A 26,051-nucleotide genomic window follows, 5' to 3' on the forward strand; every position below is an offset into this window, starting at 1 on the left:
AGAGTGTCAAGTTGTCTTCTGAACTTTTGTGTTTTGTTCTCTGCTTTTCCTACTTGTTGGAAGTTGTTCTGCAAATTATGTTCATAATGATTTGCCTGCAATAGGTATAAAGATGTTGTCATCATTCTAACAGGGACTTAATCTGGCTTCAAAAACGTTTATTTTAACAAGGAAACTTCCAGGGCTAAGAGGATGAGCAGCCATGGCCTCCTACCTGCAGGGTTTTTAGGCATTAACAAGATCTGCTGTTGAGTACAGGTCAGCCAAGAGGAATAGCTAACTTGAGAAATTGGTTCATGCTTGTAGAGCCAATAAGGGGATGGTTCCAGCCTTTCAGGAGGCACGGTGAGTCTTCCTCTGTAAGAAAATTTTCTGAAAACCTGCAGTAGACACCTGGAGAAATTGTGTTCTTTTTCTTGCCTTAGTGCTTAGATGTGAATTCTTGAAGTGCCAGCAGTGAGTGAAGAGATTTGCTGTTCTTACTAAATCTGCTAAATTTAATTTCTCATGAACTTCTGAAAGATAAGATACTTATGGAGATTGCTTTCATGTGTATTTTTTTAATGTTTACAATTCTCAGTTTTTCTTTCCATACTGCTGAGTCTGTCAGTTTTATAAATGCAAAGAACACAACAAATGGAGTTTGTAATGCAGTGCTGTTTTTCTTTAGATGATAGCAACAGGCAGTTGTTCTGTTGCTGTGAGGACAAGAAAGTTAGTGAATCCAGTTATAGCTTGGACTAGTCCTTTGCTCTAAAGAGCTTCTACCTGTGCATGTGACCTACAGGTTCTTTAAAGCAGAATTTTTTTAGTATTGAGGTTGGAGCAGTATCTAGAGGGTTGCTTGAACGACTTACTTAAGTTTTTCCTTTGGGAAAGAATGTAACTCTTGAGGCTTACATATAAGGTGTTGCTAATTAAGGCAGAGTTAGTAACTGTCATATCAGACAAGTCTGTGATTCTGCCTTTAAAACTTTTGTTTCATTTGTTATATCTTCGCTTATGTCTTGTAAAGTTGGGCTCTGTTTGGCTTGTGCTGCTTGACGTGTTTGAGAATTTATCTTGGTGATTTCATGTCTGAATCATAATTTCATGCTTGGTGAAAGAGAAAGTAAGTTTTGAACTGCCTTGTCTTTCTAAGTTATCAAGTCTATTCGATAACTGATAGTGGATTTTAAGATTCTACAAATTTGTTAAAACTGAGTTTTTATTTTGTATCAAGCTTAGCTGAAAGTATCTTTGTGTCAGTTAAAAGGAGGTGACACAGAACCTCAAAGAGCAGTTGTTATTTCTGTCTCTGAGAATGACACCAGTAAAAGGCATTGCACTAACCCTTTTTTATTTTATGCACTAGATTATTGCATCTAGGCTGAGTTATTTTAGAGGACAAGGCTGTAGTCCATGCTCCCTGAAAACATTACTTTTTAAATGGGAGTTTGTGTTTAATCAGAATTGTTTGCTCCATGGATATTAAGCCTGCTCTGTTTGATCTTGACTCACTCCTGGTACTCACCATTCAATGATGACTTTTAAAATGTGTTGTTGGGTTTTGTGGGTTTTTTTTTTTGTTTGTTTGTTTTTTGTGGCTTTTGTTTTGTTTGTTTTTCCTCAGAATAAATTTGTCCAGCACATAGCCTGTGAATAACCAGTTATCTATCAAAATACTCCTTTCTAGACACCATTTACCTTTGGCTTGGGCCAAAGGGCACCATATACAACTGGCGAGCATTGTCTTCTTTGTAGAAGTGAACGAAAAGATAGTTCGCTTTCAGAGAGCGGGATAAAAAACTCTAGCAAAACAGCACTTTCCACATCTCCAAAAGCAAACAATATGCTGCATCTTCCACTGTGGGTGTGTCCAGACTGTCGACGTACAGTTGAAAAGGAGGAGAGGCATGCTACAATAGAGCAATCTCTTGTGGTAAGTTGAAGTGTTTGATTCAGACTAAGAAGGTAAGCTGTTATGGCTGAATGCTACTTTGTGCTTTGGAACCATTTTAGTTGTAAATGCTTAGAAATCGTTTTAGGAGATTTTTACTAAATTGAACAGGCAAGTTATTCCAAAAACAAGGAGTTCTGAGTCCTGGATTTTTGACTAGAGCAAGGCTTGAATTCATTTCTTGATGTTTTTTTGCCCTTTCAATTTGTTGAATCTTCTACTTTGCCCTGTCCAGTTTTACTTAAGTTTCCTTTCTTCTACTCTTACCAATGCAACTTTCATCAGTATGTGTTTTTCTGGCCTCTGTCTGCTCATGTGCACTTCTGCCCTTTTGTGAGGCAAACTATCAGAATTTTCTTTGCTTTTTCAGTAGTGTTCTTGGGTTACTGCACTTGCTCTGCCACCTTCCTGCATGTGTCCGAGTTTTGTCATCTTTTCTTTCCTATGTTTTTTAATAAAGAAGCACAACACTGTATAATATGCATGTAACAATTTCTTACTCTTTGTTGTAGCACTGCAAACACTGCTTTAATACAAAGCGCTAATATTTCTAGTTGTGATTTTTTCTAAATTAAGTGTTAAAATATATTTTGAATGAGAATTCAACCTCACTTAAGAGCTGTGCTCAGTGTAGCAGAAAAATAGAAAGTGTTCATTGACAGGTCCAGCAAAAGCCCATTAGAAGTAAGCTGTGATGCTATACTGCGGAACCACATCTTCACAGCTGCTCTGGGAAGCCACATGCTTCCGAAAATTGGGAGCATTATAGGTTCCAGCTGACATCTTGTTGTAGAGAGCTAATGGGCTGTGCACATGCCCATGGGCACAGATTTTTATTTCAGTAAACAAATCAGTGTGAAGAAAGATAGTCTTTGTATAGCATCTGTTGTTAAACTCATGTTCAACGCACAGTTAACTAGTTTTTTGTAAGGAAAATTTAAGAGTATGTTGCTTGTATACAGCTAGTTCTTACTGATGTTATTAACAAGGGTTTGTAAAATTAAAGAGATTACATCTAAGGGAATTACACTGGTAGTCTGATGGTAAACGCATCCTAGGGAGTTCAAAGTAGAGCAGGACTGATGCACATGATTGTTCAGCTGAATCAAAATTTTTGACATATTTAAGCTCTGTTTCATGAACTAATGAATAAAATAAGTGTCCTACTAGTGCAAGGAAGGCAGGATTTGCTTCCTAAATATTTTGTTAAGTTATAGATACTCTAGGTAAAACAAAAATTTACAGTCTGTTTGGTTTTTGTTGTGTTTTGTTTTTTTTTTTAAATTTGGCAAATGTCTGATTTTAAGAAGACTTTAAAAGCAAACAGCAAAAGGATCTTCCAAGTTGGGAAGCTTGACTTCAACTAAATTTAAACTACATTGATTCAACTTCAAAATAAATTGAGGTGGCTAGTCAAATTAGAGAAACCAACTGGGCTAAAACCCAAACTCTGTTACCAGTTATTGCAAGCCAGAGTATAAGTAGTTTGCTGTAGATGCTCCTGTGTTTAGATTGCTGTTGCTCTTACTACTTAGCCTGATTTGTCTTGGCACCATCTCCAGTAGCTGGTCTTGTGCTGTACACAGGAGAGAGCATCCATTCCCAGTGAGAGCACCCTTCTGCCATCTATTACTATGAAGTAATGTGTCCAGCTGTTATAAACAAAGAGGTTTATGCTTTATGCTTTTTTTGCTAGAAGAGATTGTTGAACTACAGTAGTCAAGCGTACTGTCAAATAGAGACTGAAGAAATATTACTTGTTTATGGTTACTCATGGATGATGCAAGCCTTTCTTTAGCTTAGTTCATGAGTTCTTTAGCTTAGCTCAACATGAGCTGCCAGTGTGTGCTGGAGCCCAGAGGACCAACCACATCCTAGACTGCGTCAAAAGAAGTGTGGCCAGCAGGGCCAGGGAGGTGATTCTGCCCCTCTGCTCTGGTGAGACTGCAGCTGGAATACTGTGTACAGCTCTGGAGCCCTCAGCACAGGAAAGACATGGAGCTGTTGGAGAGGGTCCAGAGAAGGGCCATGATGATGATCAAAGGGCTGGAGCACCTCTGCTATGAAGACAGACTGGGAGAGTTAGGGCTGTTCAGTGTAGAGAAGAGAAGGCTGCAGGAAGACATTAAAGCAACCTTCCAGTACCTGAAAGAGCCTATAGGAAAGCTGGGGAGGGCCTTTTCACCAAGGAGAGCAGTGGTAGGACAAGGGGTAGTGGTTTTCAGCTGAAAGAGGGGAGATTTAGATTAGACATCAGGAGGAAATTCTTTACCATGAGGGTAGAAATGTACTGGAATAGGTTGCCTATGGAGGTTGTTGATTCCTTTCCCTGGAGGTGTTTAAGGCCAGGTTGGATCATGCTTTGTGCAGCTTGGTCTAGCGTGAGATGTCCCTGCTCATAGCAGGGAGGTTGGAACATGATTATCTTTAAGGTCCCTTCCAACCTCAACCATTCTGTGATTCTTTGATTGTTTATGCTGGTTTTTATAAAGGTGATAATTATGACCAACATACTTTGGTTATTAGAAATGAAACAATATCATTAGAATTCTCAGTTATTCTCTTGCATTTATTAGCCTTTTTGAAGGTAAATTCTTTGTGCCTGGTTGAGTGTCCTCCCAAAATACATCCAGCACTAAGAATTTGCCTACCTATTAAGATTTCAGACATCTATCTTAAAAACTGAAGGCTGTGTTTTTTCCTTTCAGAGCCAAGATTTCCTTTTACACATGCCTCTTGGAAACAGTGAATCACCGCAGGAATCTGTAGGAGGAGGAAGCATAACTGTTGGTGCACAGACAGTGCCTGCTGCAGACCTTAGCAATTCCTCTCCTTCAGACATAGCGTGCAACTGTGAGGCCTGTAATGAGCGCAGGTAAGGAATGAATTCCAAGTCAGCAGCACAGTGCCTGTAGTCCTGCTGTTGGCAGTGTTGTAGCTTATTTGTTGATGTATGCCTAAAGTCTTTAAATGGCCTATCTGACAAGAATAGTAACTTATGGATGGCAGCTTTTATCCAATTTTGGCATGTCCTGTATTTCAGGTATTTTCAGATGTACAGTGTTTTTCCTGAAGAGCATTTTCAGAGTGGTAGTAATCAACCTGTGTGATGTACAAATAGAGAATAATTATTTTTGTCATTACTTGCAGAGAAAATTCAGCAGAGCCTGAACGTGAACCTCAGCAGCTCCAAAATTACTGGTCAGAAGTAAGATACATGGTTCGGTGTATATATCGCCAAGCTGGGACCCCTTTGGCAGATGACCAAGACCAGTCTTTGGTACCAGATAAAGAAGGAATGAAAGAGCTGGTGGATAGGTATAGCAATATGAAAAATATCTATTAATTGCTAAGAGGATGTTTTAAATTAGCTTTTAAGTAGTTTGGAGTATTGCTTTTTAACAGAACTTACAATCTGTAAGATTGCTGGGAATTATTTGCTCTCTGCTAGAATCAGAAGTCAAAACAGTCAGTTTTACTTCATGCAGGTTTTTAAATGCTAGGTTGAATACATGGGAAGATTTGAAATTTGTTTTCAGTAGATAATCACTAGATGAAGTGGATTCAGAGAACTCTAATTTTAAAAGTTGAAATTGTAGCTTTTTAGCTGTGAAGTTGAAGATTAGTTTAATGAGATCCTCAGTTGTGGGGTTTTTCCTTTTGAGAATGGTGTGGCTGTCCTTAAAGTGCTCCAGAAGGTTCATCTCAGTTTCTGTCTAACTGAGTGTTTGGTCAAGGAATAGTGGCTTTCCTTGGTTCTGTTCTTAATTAACATACTAAGGTCTGACTAGTCTGACAAACTAGTTCTTATGTGAAGTTTCTATTTGAAGCTAAATTCTGACAAGGTAAATAAACTTTTGAAAGATTGTAGTCATCTGACATTGCTCTTATATGACTGTGCTCCTGAATCAGCCTTAATAAATAGTTCAGTAAGCTTGTTGCACTTCTGTTATATAAAAATGGAGTGTTTGGTTTTGAACAAGAATAGTGTAAAAGTAATGTCGCATGCCTCCCTGTTAGTCACACATGGTTTATTTAAGTGATCAAAATATGCAACATAGGCTTTAAAGTCAAAGATGCTTAAATGTTGCCCAGTGTGTAGGTAATTAGAACTGAGTCACAGCTAAAATTACTATTTTTTTGCAGTTTCTCTTTAATGCAAACATTTTGGAAATTGGAACACTTATTGTGTACCTTTCTTTTGTGCTTAGAAGCTTTGATTTCTGTAGAACTTTTTTTCAATTTTGAGAGTGATTATTAAAATACAGCGTTAGAAACAATCTCAGAAAGGAAACCTTAAATGTCAATATAAGATTTCACTTGAGTTCCTTATGGTTTCCAAAGCCAGAATAAAATCAGGATACTGTGTTTGAGCAGACACCAAGTCTGCCTAGTCTGTGGTGCCAACATAATGCAAAAGTTTTTAAGAAAGTTAGTCAATGTAGGTATTGAAAATGTAAAAACGAAACAAACAGCCAACTAAAGCAAAAAATCCCCAAACAAACCATGTAGGTACCATGAAAAGATCATGCTTTGTCCAAGTAAATGTGTTTAAAAGGCAGAAATTCTTTATTTCATGCTCTGCTCTGTTAGACACAGCTGGCAAGAAACTGACTGTGTAGTCTTCTTACTTGACAATAAGTAGTGGTTCCAATTACTGTCCTTGTTGTATGTTTGGAGCACTTTATGGCAATACAATAGTACTCTGTTTTGTGAGTGATGAGGGAAGAGCAGGGAGTAGAGAGCAGCAGACTTAGATTAATCTCACTTTCAATTACTTAACTAATCCTTTTCTTTTTCCCTACCTCCCTGTGCTATAAAAAACTGGAGACAAAAGCTTAAACTCCTTGCTTTAAATAGTATAATTTCACTCGGAACTGCTTCAAAGCAGCTATCATGTTCAGTTTTATTCTGTGTGAGGTGGTTCAAACCCGTATCTCACTTCCAGGAGAGTGTAAGACCTAGCCAGATGTATGCTGTCCTTAGCAGGAATCCCTGACCCTCTTTGAAGCTATGTTTTACAGTGACAAGTCTTGCAGGTATTGAGTGGCTGAATCGAGTGCATGGGGAGCAGTGTGGTTCTGGAACTTCAGTGTTGATGTGCTTCCCTGGAACAACTGAGTCCCAAACTCTGGTCCTTATTCTAGATTTAAAAATAAAATAAATATGCTAGCCGCTTGCAATTGATTGCAGTTAGGTCCTACCACAGCTGAGTGACCCAAGTCATGTTGATGGATGTTCTTTTTGGCCCCATGAATCCCACACCTCTGCTATGCAGTAGCACAGCTTTTACAAAAGGTGTAAAAAATGTCCTTATAGAGAAGATCTGCAACTTGGGGTAAGAAACTCTCAAAGAAGGTGAGAAGGAGTTTCATGAATGAGTGTCTTAAAAGCTTGGCAGTTGTGTGGCACTTCAGTTCAACAACAGAAGTGTCCCCCAAAGCAGTCACCACGTCCAATCTGGTTAGTATGAATTTAGGCATGTTCTGGCTTGCCTAAGAGGCCAAGCTCCTTCGGTGACTTCAAGTAAATGCCAGTCCTTCATTGATATCGACAAGGCCTAGATCTGGCTGTTGCAACTGGATGTGGCTCTTAGTGCCATGGTCTAGCCGATGTGGTGGTGTTAGGTCACAGGCTGGACTTGATGATCTTAAAGGTCTTTTCCAGCCTTGGTGATTCTGTGTAACTGGGACATTTATCAGGGCTGTAATGGATAAGTTGTAAAGAAGCATGTCTGAAGAGTCAAGGTGTCTGTAGGGCAAATTGAGTAAAGGTTTTTTAGCTCACATGTTGAAGTGAAATACTGAGATCCTGAATTAATTTGTTCCTCAGGTGTGCAAGCGTCCTAGTCCTAAAGCTACACAGGAGCTCAGTTCCACAGTGTAGAAGTAGAGAACTGGACTGTGTTCTCCTAGATTTAAGGTAGTTCTGTAAACCCTAGCCATTGTTTCTTTTTGACGATGATGGTAACTGGTCAATATTTTCAGGAAAGTGAAAATTGTTGATTACATGCATTTATTTTTTTTTGGTCACAAATATTCTAAAAATACAGGCTTTGTGAAAGAGATCCCTATCAGCTTTACCAACGGTTGGAACAGCAAGCTAGAGAATATGTGCTTGAAATGAAGGTTCGTCTGCTCAGACACTTGTCATTGGGATCTAAAGTTGCATCAACATTAGCAATACAAGGGCCACCACAGGCACATCAGTTCATCTCACTCCTACTTGAAGAATACAGTGCACTCTGTCAGGCAGCATGTACAATCAGCGCCTTTCTAGTTACTCTGGTAAGACAAAAAATAACCTGTGTGCTTCTACTTGCTAGGGGTAATGCTAGCAGAGCTGTTCTAGGCTCTTACAGTTGTCTTCTGTGGTTTGTAAAATGTAAGGTGTTTTGTGTGCGCTTGCTTGAAGGCAGGGAGATTCTGAAAATGCAAATTTAATTCTTCAAAAATTTAGATTAGGCCTCTCTTACAGTGAATTGGAAAAATTATTCCTTGTTTGAAGAAAAAGCTGTGATGCTGTTTGTGACATTTATTCTGAAATTAATCTTTAAGTAAATCTATAAAATTTTAGATAAGGCCTTTAAAAATGTGTGAAACACTTCTCTGTTAATCTTTAATGGTCTCTTGACAATCATACTTAAAGGACACAAATTTTTATGTGTAGCACTACTAACTTAGATTGTTTTGATGTTCAATTTTTCTTTCCCTTATAAGCAAGAATGCCACTTGAAAAGCTGATCTTTTGCCTCAGAATGAATCTGCTATGTTATTTATTCTCTCTAAAGTTCTGTTCTTCCTTAAGTGCTTATTCTGACAATTGATTTGATGTTAGATTTTGGATTATAGTATAGATTATATTCCATCCATCTCACTCATCATGAGTGAGTAATACAGTAAACAAATTCTGTAATTCAAATTGCTTGATGGTTGAGAAGTTTATGAATCCTTTTTTTTTTATGGATCCTTTCCTGTGCATCCTTTCTTAATGTCCTTAACCTGTACATCCCTTTTCTTATGTAAAACTTGCACAAGCAAAAAAAACAAGAGTGGATAAACTGGTAAATTCGAGTTTTATTGCAAATTAGCAGAAAATTGCTGTCTGGGTACATAAAGAGAGGAAAAGAATAGGCAGTTACAAGGCTATAGGGGCCACAGGGGAGAAGGATGTAAAATGGAGGGTAGAGTGTTATTACTGAGGTAGGGCTGTTAGTAAAATTGAATTGATGTTTCTATTAAGAAACTTGAGCATATTTGAGACTTTTTTCTATTGTTGATGCTCTGTATTTGCTGTTGTCTGTATTGTCTTCCTCAGCTTTATCACTTTGTTATACCTGTGAGGTCACTGCCATCCCCAGTTTAGTGGCTGCTTTTAGTAGTCATTAAGTCTCTAACCAGGTGCTTGAGAGAAGATTGCTCTTCAGGTTGATTTGCATTGGAACTTAGAAATTTCTTCAGCCAAAAAGTGGATAGCTTACAGTACAAAAGTTAGCTTTCTCAAAGTAGATCCACTGATAATGAACCCATTAGTGACAGAACTACTGAGCTGATCAAAAAATAATACTTTATTTTTCTCCTGGTTATTACTGTGACCTAGTTATCATAAAACTAGTTACCATAAAAACTTAGCAGGTATGAGAGCTTGAGATAATAGCCATGAAGAGACAGAAGATGCTTGAATTCCCTAATATCCTACCCCTTTTCTGACAAAATTAAAAGTAAAATAAAATTCCTACTGTTAAAAAACAACATAAGAAAACACAAAATATCCCACATTTTTTTTTTTTGGTCCTTTTTCTTCTGCAGTCTATAAGTACTGAAAACGTCTTTCTGTTAAACTGTGAGATTCAGAAACTGAAATGTGAGAATGTAGGATACTGTCTCATGTAATACATTTCCTAGTTTTATTAAATGGCCTTTTTATTAACTGGAGTAGTATGTCACAGCTTTCACTGCAGTCAGTAGGGTCACTAGCCTTTTCAGTGTGCATGGTTGTTTCCTCTTAACGTACCAGTGCGGTAAAGAACAAGGAATCTTTTCAGCTGAAATACATAAAAGGCAGGCAGGATCTCTAAACTCAGTGCCAGCTTCCTCTTAAAGGTAGGCATGTAGCATGTTGTACAAAGGCATATAATGTCTTGAACCTTTGCCTGTGAGAAACTTAATTTCTCAATGAAATTAGGAACAGTTGCCCTTCCTTTCAAATGAATCCACCTAACTAGCAAAGCTCGAGAGCAGGAACAGTAGCCTTGTGCCCCACCAGGGAATTACCCTTTATATTGGGAGTGACTTGTGGTCAGTGCAGAACGGCCCTCAAGTACACAGTATAGCTGACTAGCAGGGAAAACTTACCTGTATTTCTTTGAGAGAGATCCTGTACTCTGTGCAAGCTGATACACAAGATTTTATAGATAAATGTTGACCGATTTGTTCGCAACATAATAGGGAATGGCTTAGGTATTCAGCATCAGTGTTGACCCTCGAGAAACTACTTGCAATTTATAAAAATATATTTTAAAGACATGATATTCAAAGCGAAGTGCTACATGTGTCTTGTGCAACTTGAAAAGAATATCGACCCTTCTTAAATAATAAAAAAACTCCAAACTTGGTTCTTTTTTGAATACTGATGGTCTTCTGTTTAGGTCTGATAGAAATGTTTGGGTTTTTTAACACTTTGTGCTTGTTCCAGAGTACTTTGAAGTTCCAGAGTATTCTGGTATTTCTGGGTACTCAAGGTTATAGTGCATAGGGCTCACTTGCTGATCTGATGCCAGAATGGTTGCAGATATGTTTGCTGCATGGGGGAGTCCTGGTATAGAAAATCTCCATACTGGCTGTATGTGGGAAGACTTAATGATCCAAAAAAATATTACACCTGTCTTTGATTACTGAGTTTTGATAACAGTAGATTTACGTTTTAGGCCTTGATATGATATAAAATTATGTGTTAAGTAACCTCAGATAGAAAAACATGCTACTTACTGGAGAAGTTACCTGATGGTCTCTTGTCTATTTAGAAAACATAATTTTTTTGAGCTGTACTTGAGGATAACTTCTTACTTGATAATGTCAGTTTTAGATTACCACTTGTCATCTTATATATATATCTGCTTCTAGATAAGTTCAAAGAACTGAAAAATAATCAGAGATAGTTAATTGTTTTATAAGAAAAACCAGGAATGAGTAACCAGTTCAGATGATAAAATACATCTCAGTGCAGAAATTAATGGAAGCTTTAAAAACAGATTTTTGTTGTTTTTTTTCCCTAATCTATGACAATTTAGAAAAACAGGAAATGAAGCTATGGTTATTTAAGTCATTAAAGATTTGCATAATTCTGAGCTTCTGGATATTAAAGCTGGGTAAGATCTGAGCTGGATAATCCATCCTTTATGTTGGAAACTATTTTTTTAAAATAAATTCTTGCCTTAGGCAGCGTTTTTTTAAATTATTTTCTAACCCTGGATTATTTTTGGTTGTTTTTTCATTGTAGGAAAATGAACATCTGAAGAAATTTCAGGTGACATGGGAATTGCACAATAAGCATCTGTTTGAAAATCTGGTATTTTCTGAGCCACTCCTGCAGAATAGCTTGCCAACATTGGTGTCACAACTGAGGTAAAGTTTAACTTTTCTAATTTAAAAAAGAAATTAAAACCCGTGTTTGCAACCACAGTGTTAAAAAAAAATTAAAATAATTCTCTGCTGCTTCTACAATTTTAATAGGTAAAAATTCTCATTGATCTGTCTTGAGAATAGCATTGTTGATTGAGCAGGCTGCTGTCATAACTGGCTTGTCTGAAGAATTACTACCCTAATGTGTTTACTTGTAGGCTACCTACTGAAATGACATGAAAATGCTGATGGCAGGACTGAATAGTACTATTTTCATTTGTCATCAGGCCTTGGTACTGTCTTTACAGCTCTACAAGTGAATTAAAGCCTCTGCCATCGTGCTTTCCAGAGAGCACAAGTAACTCACTTCAGAGTTTTAACCAATCTTTTCATTGAAGAAAGAAAAAGAAACAAAATCCCTTGCTATGTACTTGTGGGTCTGATGACATTTGTTTCCTGCGACTTTTAAAATGTGTGGGTTTTTTAGAACGGTTGCTCTGCTTGTAATTTGTGTACCTGCAAAGTGTTTGGCTTTTTTTTAGGGAAGAGGTGTTAACTCATAGAAATTTTGTTCTTTATTTTAAATCTGAACCTTTTTAAAATATAGTCATGGATGGTTTCTTTTGACCTCTCTTGTTTCTGATGAAGAGACGTTTATGTTGCTTAAACATGTGATTTTAAGGTTTTGTCTTTAGTACTTTTCCATGCTGCAAGAGCATTTTGATTAAGTCTGTCAGGAGATGTTGCTCACAGTGAATAAACAAATGTCTTAAGTTCTTTTGCTAGTAGATACTAGAAAAGAAATCAAGAAAAAGCAAGAAAGCTTGTCACTGGGCTTAGCAAGAAATCTAAGGTCCTTCAGAGTGTTTTGTCTGCTGATTTACTTGAAACTGGGGTACAGAAAGCCTTTTGTGTGTATGTTTGGGGTTTTTTGTTTGTTTTCCAGGCAGGTAATTCTGTTTCTGTGTACAAAAGCATGTTGTTCAGTCACATGTTTTCTCATTGATCTGTGTTTGACTTCCCAGTACCACTGACTGGGTCTCCATGTTTTCTAGCAAGCCTTCCTTGCACCTCTTACTCCAGCAATCCTGGCTGTATCAAGACTGTTAGCGTTGCCTTCACCTGCAGAGATGAAAATGATCGTTGTGAAGTTGATGGTCATTGCTTAACAAAAGCCTTGAGTTGTTTTCATTTACTTTACATTTTCTTTTCATTTACACTGTTCTCAAGTGCTACTGCAATTGAAGTCTGGGCAATAGGAGGCATTTCTCTGCAGAACTTCACTGTAGTGACATCTACCTTCGAGGCTTAAATATAATGAGGTTAGAATCTCTTCCTGCAGGAATTTCTTTTCAAGTGCATCTGTGTTGGCTTGATAGCTCTAAGGGTGTTGCATATAAACTATGGTTTGGCCTAGATTGAATCAGCATGAGCTTCCTGTTCCAGGATTTATAAATTATTTAGTGTTATGTCTGTTTCTTTGGTAGACATAGATAACCTCTCTTTTCATCAAATACTGCTAAATTTTTTGGGTCTTGAATTAAGAGAATTGGGTAGCTTTTCCTGAGAAATGTTTCTGGAGGATAATGTGCCTTCTGTTGGGAATTGGTGGAGTTCTATCAGAGAGGCCTCTCATGGAGAAGCAGGGGTCAGCCTAGTCTTCTGGTAATTTGATCCATAGAGAATCATTTGCATGGTGTTGGCAAAGTTTTTTCTTCCTGAAGAGGAAATGTCCCTTATTTAAATTCCTTAATCTTTTGTGTATCTCTGGCTTTTTCAAAATGTATGGTTGGTGGGCTGTGATGAGTTCCAAGGGTTCTTCTCAGATGCCAGACTACAAAAGATGTTCACTTAGGAAGGTTTAAACATAGCAGTCTTGTGGGGATGGAGGTTACTAGCTAATATGAGATCAGCTGTATCAGTATTTCACAGGACTGGTCATCTACTCAGGGTAAACTGCCAGTGTCTTAATGTGTTGTATCTTGTTCTGCTACCTAGTCAATGCCTCTGGTTTTCCTGGGAGGCACACTCAGTTGCACGGTCTGGAGTCTGAACAGCTGTAAGATCTGTCCATATGCTTATCAAGAGTTGATTAATCAGCAGGGCTTCTAGATCAGACACAGCATTTCATACAGTTGTATTTTGATAATCAGTATTTAAGGGAATCCAGTCACCTACCTTTCACAGGTGAGTGACTGTGCTTCCTGATGAAAATGTCCATATGAAGGTTTCTCCTCAGTTAAGATGTTTTTGATTATATGCAACCACTGGCAGAGTTGCCTCCTACATTCAACAGGATGCTTAATTTGGGTTTAGTAATGAACTAATAACTGATACCTGAAGATTTTCTGTCCTTTTTGTTTTCCTTGTGTGGAATGGGACAGTGTTCAGGGTGTATGTGCAGCTTCAGTTAAATGCTCTTGGCCAAAAAAGTCTGTTTTCCTGTTCAGGATACACACAGAGTAGTATCTCTATCAACAGGTATTCCTTGGAAGATTCAGTTACTGTAAAGTAACCAATTCTTTTTAAGTTTAATGTATGTGTGATGCTTTTTATGACTTTGTTACAGCAGTCCAGGAATATATTCCACCTATGTTTGCAGGTCTGGTAGACTGTTGCTTTGTATTTGCCTCAGAGGGTAAAAGTGTATTTAATAGTAGCATGTTAATCTTTACTCTAAAGTCACAAGAAAAATTGAAAGTTGAAATGCTTTTGCATTAATGTTAAGTTCTTTTGCTTCTGAGAGTGTATTTTAAAAGATTTTGTGCATAGCAAGTGCTTAGAAGAATAGTATTACTCAGTAGCAGCTACGAGACCTAATTCTTGACTTTTGTACAGTAGGAATTAGACTTTCACAGAACAGCATAATACTCGAAACAGTTCAAGAATAGTAGCAAATCATGATCTAGTAACAAGAATTACAATGTTTGCATTGGCAGTAAGGAACTGTTATATCCTAAAATCACTGTATCCCTTTAAACTGCTTTTTGTATTCTCCCAAACTTCGAAGTTTTTAACGTGCAGGATTGCTTAAGCACTCTTCTGAAGTGCTTGTTTTGCAGGTTCTGGGCAAAAACAATAAAATAAACCAGACTTCAGTTTATTGGCAAAGTCATGCTAACAGCTGCAAGCTAATGCTGAGTATTTGCTCAGCTCTTCATTATACTTAATTGCCATGTTAAAATTAAGGGCTCGGTTACTTGCTGGATGATAGGCAGGACTATGTAACTCAGAAGTTGGGTTAGCATCCTGCTGCAATGGAAATCTATAACAAACCTTGAAATGATGGAACTGGCCTTAAATGTCAAGTCTTGAGATGCTCAAATTTTGGTTTTTGGCACTTGCTTTGACCACACAACCTCTATTCCTAATTAACTACCAACCGTTTTCCTCCTAATTACTCAGTAGGAGAAAAGTTGAAAAGCTCCAGTTTCTTTCTGTTAATTTACAGGTAATTACAATTTAGTGTGCTTTAAACACAAATTATTAAATAGAATTTTGTATTTTTATTTATTTCTGAAGTCAAGGTTTTGTGAGTTTGCTTATTTACTTAAGAATCATAATGATGATGTTCTTTAATACATTTTTTCAAAGGAAAGTGCTGTACAAATATGTAGTAGAAAGGAAGGGAAATCAGTCTTCAGTTTCTGGGGCTCCTTATATGCACAGTCATCAGTGAGTGGCATGACCACATTTTGAACTTGGGGCTACTCGACTGATCATGGGTAACTGCATCCAACCAAATTATCTCACTTGCCTCATCCTACAGCACTTTTGAGCTGGGATTCCAACTCGTCTAGTAATCTTTGTAGCATTGATCATGAGAGTTCTGATAACAAGCTTCTGGCTTTATTTTTACTAAATAGGTCTTCGGTAGATAATCAACATGTCTATTTAGCCCATAGAATTTGGGAGGATAAATATATCAAGCTACAAAATTTGAATAATTACCGCTCAGTAGGTTTGACATCTGGTTGCTTGTGGGAAAGAGGCTCTAGAAATGTTGCACTTCCCACATTCTTGCTATTGTTGGTTACAGAACATTGAGAACAAGCAGTTGTTGGATATTTTTTGAAAAATGACTAAAAATACTCAACTTTGGGATACAAGCAGCTATGTGGTTCTAGGTGTATCAATAACTGCACTGTAACAACACTTTTTTGGCTGGCAGAACTTAGTGTGATTTTTCAGTGAAACGTCTCTTCTATAACAAGTGCTATTTAAACTTCTAGGCTTGGAACAACACATGATTCCTGTAGTGAAGATATGTATAGTACCTTGCTACAAAGGTATCATCAGCTGGAACAGGAAATGGGTCAAGTTGCTGAAGCATGGCTTGAATGCCAGAAAAGAATAGATGATTACGTTGATGAACAGGTAAGGATCATGTAAGCAGTCTTAAGACTGATTATGTAGGGAGCAGCCCTTGCAAGACTGTACCTCCAGTGGAGACTTTCTTTGGTATTTTTATCTAGAGCTTTGTGGTGACAAAATCTAACTTCTCTCATTTATGTTAGTCTTTCAGAATAGAAAAGAACACTAACATACCAGTATATGATGGTGATTGTATAGAAATATCTTCAAATTGTTGAAGCAGATTGTTGTGCCATTGTTTAGATGTGGTCTTTGGACATTTTTTCATTTACTTTAGCTTGTAAACTACCCATAGTCCAGTAATCTGAAACTTTCTTTTATAGATGTCCCTAGGAAAGGGAAAAAAACCCCAACCCCACCCCAGAAAAACCCTAAGCTTCCATAATAATAATAGCATTAAATGAAATTCAGAGGAAGAGCTTGCATTTAAAACCTATTACATGTTGCATGATGACCTTTGTGCAGCTGTCAAAATCAGAACTTCAGAGTATCACTGCATAAATATCTGAGACCTCTCAAGTTATCCTTTTTAATTATGTATATTTTCTGATAGCTGATTCTTCTGAGTTTGTTCTAGGTTTCAGGAAAAAAAAATCACATTGTGCCGACTCCTACATTGTCAAGAGCTTAATTTTTGGGAAGATAGCAATTTGTTTTGCAAGTGGTTGTTTACACTGTCCCAAAATTCCTCCTGTGATTTTTGTCATGCGTTCAAATAACTTAATTTTTTTCAGAACAGCAGCTCAGGATAGGACTTTGAATACTGTTTAATTTGATCTTAAGTATACTAGAATAAAGAATATGTCTTGACATAAATGAAGATACAGAATTTTGTAGAGCTTGTATTTTGAAGTTTTACAAGCATTAAGAATAAGGAGATCAAATTTGAGATTTAGTAATGCTGTATTACTCCTGTAGATAACAAATATATTTTGAAGTCTTATAGTACACTGTAAATGTCCTTCAGAAGCTGTTCACTGTGATGAAGTGAACTTTTACCATTAATTTCAGTTCGTTCAAGATGGAGACAGGACATAAAGAATATATTTTTAGAGATTCTTCACTTATTCTATATTTGGGGCTGCATTTGTGAGCTATCAGTTACAAAGTTATCTCTTGGTCTGTCTGCTTTTGTGTACCTAAATATTTGATGGCAGCTCAGTAAAATTTCATCATCTCACATTCTGTGTTACTAGAAGTAATTTTCCACAAGGTGTCAGGGCTGTCTGATACTGCCTCTCCAGTAAGAAAGAAAGCCTAATTCACTTCTCATCATTCACTTATTTTTCCAAAATATGGAATTTCTATCAAGTCACATTAATATCAGGCTTATGACTGGTTGATCTGCACCACTTGTAAATCAACTCTTTAAGGATTTTTCTGTATGTCTCTGTATCAAGTGACCATGCAGCTGGCACAAGGATTGTCTTATCTGCTCAGAGAAGCCTGTGTCCTGATGCAAACAAAAGACCTGCTCCCATTTGAAGAAATATAATATGGTGACTCCCTATTTCCTAATCACCAAAAAAACCTGCAAGGGGAATTTGTAGGGGAAACAATATTTAAAATTAAACCATGAAATTTTAGAGGAGATATGGATCTTTATACTGGTATTTATAAGTAGAAAAAACATTTTTATAGTCTTGCCTTAAACACTGCTGTTGTGGTTTAGGCCCAGCCAGCACCTGAGTACCACATGGCTGCTGGCTCACTTTCCCTCTCCCCTTCTGTGGGATGGGGAGTAGAAAATATAACAAAAAGCTCCTGGGTTGAGATAACGACAGGGAGGGCTCACTTGTCTCTGCTGCTCCTTCCTCTTCAGTGGAAGGACTCCTGATGCTCTTCCCCTGGTCCAGCATGGGGTTCCTCCCACGGGATACAGTCCTCCACAAAATTCTCCTATGTGAGTCCTTTCCACGGGCTGCAATTCTTCACAAATTGTTCCAGCCTGGGTCCCTTCCACAGGGTGCAGTCCTTTAGGAACAGACTGCTCCAGCACAAGTTTCCCACAGAGTCACAGCCTTCTTTGGGCATAGCCACCTGCCCTAGCATGAGGTTCTCCATGGGCTGCAGAGCCATATCTGTTCCGCCATGCTCTTCCAGAGGCTGCAGAGGAACAACCTGCCATCTTGTCACAGGCTGCAGGGCAATCTCTGCCCTGACGCACCTCTTCTCTTCTTTCCTCACTGACCTTGGTGTCTTCATGGGTGTTTCTCTCACCTCCCAGTCCTCTCTCCGTGCTGCAGTTTCCTCTTGCAGTTTCCATTTTCCCCTGTTGACCATGTTAATGGCAGAGGTACATCTACCCTTGCTGTTGGGCTCAGCTTCAGCCAGAGGTAGGTCTGACTTGGAGCTGGGGGAAGCTTTCAGCAGCTTCTCACAGGAGCCATCCCTGATATCAGCCCTGCCTACAGACCCAAACACCCATCCTAATATGTGGTTTTGGGCTCTTGATCAAAAATACATAATTTGGTATGATGATCTTACCTGAACCTATAGTGGCATTTTTGTCAACAAAGTAGAAATCAGAAAGTCCAGCTTCTATGGAAACTGGATTTTAACAGTGAATGCATGTTCATTATTTGCTGCCTCTTGCCTAGACAAAATTGTGAGGTTTTATTGCTGGTGTACCAAAGGTGAGAACACTTAGACAACCACAGAAGAGAGAACGTAAGAGTGATCCTCATTTATCTACTGTGGAATATAACAGAGTATCAGAATAGATAATTCATGGACCTTCCACTATGGTATGCTATATTATACAATCATAGAATCATAGAACCATTCAGGTTGGAAAAGACCCTTGGGGTCACTGAGTCCAACCATCATCCCTAATCTACAAAGTTCTCCCTGAAACCATATCCACCAACACCACATCCAAACGACCCTTAAACACATCCAGGGGTGGTGACTCAACCATCTCTCTGAGCAGCCTATTCCAGTGTCTAACCACTCTTTCTGTGAAATTTTTTTCCTCGTGTCCAGTCTAAACTTACCATTTTGCAACTTGAAGCCATTCCCTCTTCTCCTGTCGCTAATTACATGTGAGAAGAGACCAGCACCAACCTCTATACAATGTTCTTTCAGGTAGTTGTAGAACCTGATGAGGTTTCCCCTCAGCCTCCTCTTTCTCAAACTAAACATTCCCAGCTCCTTCAAGCATTCTTCGTAAGATTTATTCTCCAGGCCCTTCACCAGCTTTGTTGCCCTCCTCTGTACTTGCTCCAGCACCTTGATTTCTCTTAAATTGAGGTGCCCAGAACTGAACACAACACTCCAGGTATGGCCTCACCAGTGCTGAGTACAGGGGGACAATCACCTCTGTACTTCTGCTGGTCACACTATTTCTAATACAGACCAGGATGCTATTGGCTTTCTTGGTCACCTGGGCACACTGCTGGCTCATATTCAGCCACTTGTCACTTAGCACACCCAGGTCCTTTTCTGCCAGACACTTTCGAGCCACACTTCCTCAAGCCTGGAGCATTGCCTGGGGTTGTTGTGGCCCAATCGTAGGACCCTTGGCCTTGTTGAAGCCCAACCATTAGCATGAGCCCAATGATCTAATCTATCCAAGTCTCTCTGTAGAGCCTCCCTATCCATATGCAAATCAACACTCCCACCTAGCCTGGTGTCATCTGCCAACTTACTGATGAAACACTCTATGTCCTTATCAAGATCATCAATAAAGATGTTAAACAGAAAAGGTCCCAACACTGAGCCCTGAGGAATGCCACTGGTGACTGGTCCCAGCTGGATTTGATTCCACTGACCACCACTTTCTGAGCCCAACTGTCCAGCCAGTGCTTGATCCAACAGATCGTGTGGTCATCCAGGCCATGAGCAGCCAGGTTTTTTATGTGAGTTCTATGGGGAACTGTGTCAAATGCTTTTTGGAGGTCCAGACAGACAATATCCACAGCCTTTCCTTTGTTCTTGGGGAAAAAAGTGAATAGCTTTTGCAAGCAATACAAATACTATTCTTTTTTTTTTTTTAAGTCTGTGTAAGACAGCTGAGTCATGCACAGACATTGTAACTTATCACACTGCCATACTGTGTGCACACTGCAGGAAAGTTAAAGTAAGGGTTCATTCTTATCAGCACCTGTATTCATCATGCCAAAATCTGTGCAAGATGTTTAGGATATCTGGAATACAGGACACTTTAAATGTATGTGGCCTGTACCTCCAGATCCTGTTTTTCTTTCCACATTTAGACTACATTTAACTGAGGAGGTCCTAAGTGTGTCTGTATCCTTCCCACAAGTAATGGGTAGTCAGTCATATGTTCTTTTTGTGAAAGTGCTGCCTTTTTCTACTGCTTGCTTCTACAGAAGAAAGGAATACAGAAATGCCTTTGCCAAGTCCAGGGAGAGCTTCTTGCTTGTCCCTCTATGTTAGTGTGTGATATTTTTTATTTTTTTTTTATTCAGTCTTTCTTTATAACAGTCCTGGTCAACTTAATAGAAAAAAATAGTATTGCATGGGCATAGTTGTTTTTTGTTTTTATAGTGGCTGTATAAATAATTGGAACACTTGCTGTTTTTGGGTACCTGAGAGTTTGTGATAAGAGGAATTATTTTTATTATTTCTAATGAAACAGGCTAGGAAAAGCAAGTGAGATTCACAGATGGAATTTGGGATTCTCAAATTTTTCACATTTCATACAGAGTTTAAAATTTGGAATCAGCAAGCATGCTGTGATGTACTGATGAACATCAGAGTTCTTACAGGTGATCTAGTGGTATGTGTCAGTTCTGACCAGACTGCTAGTTTCATTATTAAATCTGTTTCAGAATGGAAAACTACTTGTTCACCTGCCTCTGTCACTTTGCCATGTCTTGTCTGATGGGTCTCAAATACTTTTTAGCCTCAATATACAGAGAGGAAGAAAGAGGGTGATAGTAGACCTTTCTTCTCCATCAGGCAGCAGTTGTAGCATATTCAGTGCAGATCATAGAATCATAAGGGTTGGAAGGGACCTCTGAAGATCACTGAGTCCAACCTCTCTTCTGCAGCAGGAACATGTAGGGCAGATCTCACAGGAATGTGTCCAGATGGGTCTTGAAAGTCTCCAGAGAAGGAGACTCCACAACCCCTCTGGGCAGCCTGTCACTCTTACAGTAAAGAGGTTTTTCTTCATATTGAGGTGGAACTTCCTGTGTTGCAACTTGGTGACATTTCCCCTCATCTTATCACAGGGCACCACTGGAAAGAGACTGGCCCATTCTTGATATCCACCCTTCAGATATTTCCAGACCTTAATAAGGTCCCCCCTTAGTCTTCTCAAGACTAAACAGCCCCAAGTCTCTCAGCCTTTCCTTGAATGACAGATGTTCCACTCCCTTAATCATCTTCATAGCTTTCTGTTGGACTCTTTCCAGTATATCCCTGTCCCTCTTGAACTGGACACAATACTCGAAATGTGCAAAAGTGAAGTGTAAATTTTTCCTTCTGATGGCATTTGAATTTATCTCCCTCTTCCTAGCAGAGTTCTTGGGTGTGAATCACATGGTTCATGTTGCAGTTGCCTTGCTCTGCTGAAATAAGTATTCACTGGGGAAAATAAGGAGGGGAGAGAAGTGATTTCCTATTTACAGAATTAATAACTTAATATACTTGCAGACTTGGGGTATTGGAAAGGCTGCACAGTTGGAAGTAAGAAAACTTAAGCTTCAGCCCCTGTTCCCATTCCCCTGTACTCAGTGGTACCAACACGTAAGCAGTGCTTTTTTTTGTTGGCAGTGTCTGGGCAGGCTTGAGTAGGCAGCTCCCTGTTAATGCACTGGCTGTTCTAAACTTCATGTTTTGGCATTAAAGTCTTCTCTTAAAACATGTAACAAATTGTCTGTCTTTGGTGAGGACTAAGCTTGGTGGCAGGGCACCTAAACCAGTGAGCGTTGCTGGATTTATATGTACCAGAACCTGGTAGTACAGCCAGGATGAAACCTCTGATGGCTACAGACTATGCAGTACTTCTTAGTATGTCTAAGGAATGGAACCAGTGATTCAAAAATATTTGATACGTGCTGTTTTTTTAAAAGACTCACATGCACATGATAAGCTAATTTTTTGATGTTAATATAGCCTCACTGTAGCAAGGGAAATAAAAATTCTTAATAGTAATTAGAATTACATGCTGCTGATTGTTTCAGAAATTCATTAGGCAGAACTTCACCACTTAATACTGCTTCAGATCTCCAGCTTAGAATTTGATTTTCACAAATTAAATAATGATAATAGCCACAATACATTTAATTAATAGTCAGACTTAAAACTTTTGATCAAGTATGAATTTCGGGAGGCATGCTTCTCAAGAAAACAGAGATTGCTGGTGGTACAATATACTGGACTTTGGCTCACTACTGTGTCTTTATGAAGCAATTTGTTATGTCTATAATGTGTCGGGGGGTTTTTTGCAACTGTGAAAATGAAAAGAACTGTAAAAGATAACCTAGATGCTTGTTTTTAGTTGCTGATGAACTAGTGCTCTTAAAATGTTGTAAAGTTCAGCAGAGGAGATTTTGTTCTTCCATTTTTGCCATGTTAAAGTTCATGGGAGCTTTTGTATTTTGTCAGAGTGAATTTATTTACTAAATGAGGAAAATATAATTTGTGTACAAAAAGTTATGGGCACTGTGTTCATTTATGATGATGTGATTCAAGGACAAGTACTTAAGGTAATTTTCCAGCTTTAGCTAAATCATGGGCATGAAATACCTTGATGAATAGAAGTGGTAAATAGTGTTAGTTTAGGTCACTACTGAATTTTGTTTACTCTTACCATCTTCTTGACTCTTTTATTGGGTAGTTATTTCCACATGGGCTACATCAGAGTTTGCACTTGAGTTTTTCTTGAGACCTTGCCAAAAGTCCTGTACCTCTAGATTTTTATGGATTTTAATGGATCTCAGATGTTGAGGATTTAATGCCAATCAGATTTTATTGGAAATGCTATGAAAATATTTAAATAAAAGAAATATTAATAAAAGGAATTAGTGGAAAAATCAGACTGAAAATGGTGTAAATGAATATAAAATGATTCAGTGACTCAAATGAAATTATTAGCAAACAAAATACACTTCATATTGCCTAAGCATGTAAGTACTTTCAAAATAGTGTAGACAAGCCATGTTTAATGAAACTGATAGACCAGTTGACCTCAGCTTAGGATTTCTGATTGAATCAATGGGTTTTCCTTAAATTCTCTTTTAGATGGCAATGAAAACCAAACAACGCATGCTAAAGGAAGACTGGGAATTTTTTAAACAGAGGCGTTTTATTGAAGAGCAGGTAGGATTTCTTTTATACCATACTAAGTTATACTAATGTTTCATGTATATTTGTAAGATGCAAACATATGAGTGTACCATATTGTACTAGTTCTATATGATCCAATTCTGCAAGTCTTAACATTGAATGCGAGGTGTTAAAAATCTGTGTTCAATAAAAGGGCAGTTTTTTAATGCCTTAGAGTGGGGTCCAAAACAGCCAGTGCATTGAGCATGGAGCTGCCTTCATGTACCTGATAGGGAATATTACATTCAAGGGTTTAGCAAATTCCCTTGCGTGTGCAGAGGTGGGGAAGGTGAACCATGGTAGCAGGGCAGATGATTGCATCTGTTAGTACTCTGGAAGTGGCTCCTACACCTGTTTTGTGTGTAAAAGGCTGAGCAGAATTATCTATTTTTTTTAAGCTGTAGTGATAGAGGGGACAGTAGAAAGAAACCTTATTATAGAACTATCTGTTGTTTAAGACACAGTACTCTCTTCTGTAGCCTAGAAGTCTTTAAGTATGTATCATGTTTTCCATCAGAGTACTGTGTGACTCAGCTAGAGTCAAGACTGCATGGGCAACCTCCCCATTCTGCACCACTGTGCAGAAGGAAATACTAGTCACAAGCCAGAGAAAGACAGAGTGTGACAGTACATTTTAATAAACTTAAGCTTAAATTGGCAATGTCTCAAAGCAGTCATCAGTAAGTACTTTTTCCTATAAGCCTGTGTTAACCATGTCTTTAAAACATCTGGTATATCAGGGCTCCTCAGAGGACTTGAGGAAGAATCTTCTTTTTTCTTGATCCTTATTGGGCTTAAGTGAGCTGTAAGCCCATGGCTGCTTAGGTAGGGATCAGGTCTGGGCATCTACAGAAGTGGAAGCTTAGGCACATCCTTGTTTAACCTAAGGTTTGTAGGTATCTAATGAAATTAGGTACTTTCAGGATTAGGCCCCTGCCAGGTGGAGGCTATTTGGATTGTATTTTTTCACTAATGCAGTCAAGTCCCGTTTTGGACAGCTTCTTCATTCCTGAATCTGTCCCTCTGTGGCTGCAGAATTAGTCCTAACTCTTTTTTTCCACACTAAGGATGAGTTTGTATTCTGTCTCCATGTGTCAGCAATGTCCTGCTGGGCATACCATGAAACAAGGCAAGAGCTGCTCAAGTTCAGAGCATGTCAGCAGAAATACCATGCGAGATGCACATACAAAGGAGTCAAGGAGATGGATTTGGCCACTTTATTATTTCATAGTAGAAACATACTTTCTTTGAAGAGTTTCAGTGTAAAATGCTTATTGCTTGTAACTTTGAACTTCTTCCCTTTTTCCGCTCGTGATCAAAAAAACACTTAATGAAATTATTTCAAATTATTCTGCTTTTAAAATATTTTGCCCAGCGAGCCCTTTTTGATTATGTAAACTGTTAATCATGATGTGCCATTGAATTGTTCATGGAAAGACTTGCACTACTAAAACATTGCCTTCATAATTTACTTCAGCTTAATAACAAGAAAGCACTAGCTGGGGAGAACAACTTCACAGACACAATGAGACACATGCTGTCATCACGTTTGAGCATGCCTGACTGTCCCAACTGTAATTATAGAAGAAGGTGAGCTGATGTTTTTTTATTAAAAAAAAATCATAATAAATCCATTAATTTCTTGTTAGAGGAAAAAGGAAAAACTTTATTGGAATAAAGAGTGTGGTTACCTTAAAAGAATGCTACTTAAACAAGGTCGTAAAAATCTGTAATCTTTATTCTTGAACAGATGTACTTGTGATGACTGCAGCCTTTCACACATTTTAACGTGTGGCATCATGGATTCTCCTATAACGGATGATATCCACATTAACCAGTTACCACTACAGATTGATTCTGCTCCAGATTATCTATCTGAGATCCGCCCACCCAGTATGTCTTCAGCAAGTTCAGGATCAGGTTCCAGCTCACCTATTACAATTCAGCAGCATCCCAGACTGATCCTTGCAGATAATGGTTCTGCACCAACTTTGTAAGTTCTTTTTTCTGTTTTCAAGTTTGATAGCAAATTGAACTGAAGCACTGGCTGACTATCTTTACATAATGCTAGTTTTGCCTGTTTAAATATTATTAAATATAATAATATTATAGAATATTATATTATTATTTAATAATAGTATTGTATTCAGCAGACCACAAATCCGGTGCTATACGTTGTGTAAGCATAAACAAAAAAACCTGTGAAGTTCTTAAAAATTACTGAAGGTGTTGACTTAACAGTATTACTAGAAGTGTGTGTAGTCTGTACTTGCCTGCTTTGAAATTATAAGGACATCAGATACTGATCTACTTTAGAGCATCATTTTAAACTATCACATTTTCATACACTAAGCCAAGGGAATTGGTGATCTTTTCTTTCAGGGATGGTCATTTCATATGAATCAGTTAGTTACAAAAAAAGCCTTTAGTATGAGGCTTTTGGAATCACTGAAGTTTTAACTCAAGTCTGTCATCAAAAATTATTGTCCCTGTTAGAAGTATCTGCTCCTCTCTTTATTCAAATTGCAATGACCATCAGATTTGAGACAGTAGTCTAATTGTAGGCTTCTGCCCCTTCCATAATTCTGGAGGGTTAGAACTGCTTGATAGGATGGCTTCTATACATCATTAGGGTACAACAGACCAGCAGTTCCCTCTGTCATGTAATCTTCCAAACAAATATTTAAAAAACTCAACTTCAGTACTTGTGGGAACACTAGCAAAATATCTGTTGTCAGTACAGTCAAGGGAATTGGTATTAACATCCCGTGTTAATGTGGTGCTATGAACAATAACAGTGCAGATGTGTGGGATGTTCC

The 26,051-nt window shown here is 38.2% G+C and overlaps 1 protein-coding gene across 2 annotated transcripts in view; it reads left to right on the top strand.

Moving 5' to 3' along the window:
* The window catches only part of FAM193A (family with sequence similarity 193, member A), a 50,680-nt gene that overhangs the window by 1,179 nt on the left and 23,450 nt on the right, over positions 1-26,051 (top strand). Inside the window, exons 2-10 of one of the 2 annotated variants that reach the window (XM_010000256.1) lie at positions 1,676-1,921; positions 4,648-4,814; positions 5,090-5,257; positions 7,992-8,226; positions 11,438-11,562; positions 15,792-15,936; positions 23,149-23,226; positions 24,710-24,822; positions 24,983-25,225. In XM_010000256.1, coding sequence (XP_009998558.1) covers positions 1,832-1,921; positions 4,648-4,814; positions 5,090-5,257; positions 7,992-8,226; positions 11,438-11,562; positions 15,792-15,936; positions 23,149-23,226; positions 24,710-24,822; positions 24,983-25,225 — 1,364 coding nt within the window. In that variant the 5' untranslated portion in view covers positions 1,676-1,831. Of the gene's footprint in view, positions 1-1,675; positions 1,922-4,647; positions 4,815-5,089; positions 5,258-7,991; positions 8,227-11,437; positions 11,563-15,791; positions 15,937-23,148; positions 23,227-24,709; positions 24,823-24,982; positions 25,226-26,051 lie in introns of those variants that run through there. The other variant, XM_010000255.1, reaches the window with a different exon arrangement.

The sequence above is a fragment of the Chaetura pelagica genome, unplaced genomic scaffold (genome assembly GCF_000747805.2).
Source record: "Chaetura pelagica isolate M959 unplaced genomic scaffold, ChaPel_1.0 scaffold116, whole genome shotgun sequence".
NCBI lineage: Eukaryota > Metazoa > Chordata > Aves > Apodiformes > Apodidae > Chaetura > Chaetura pelagica.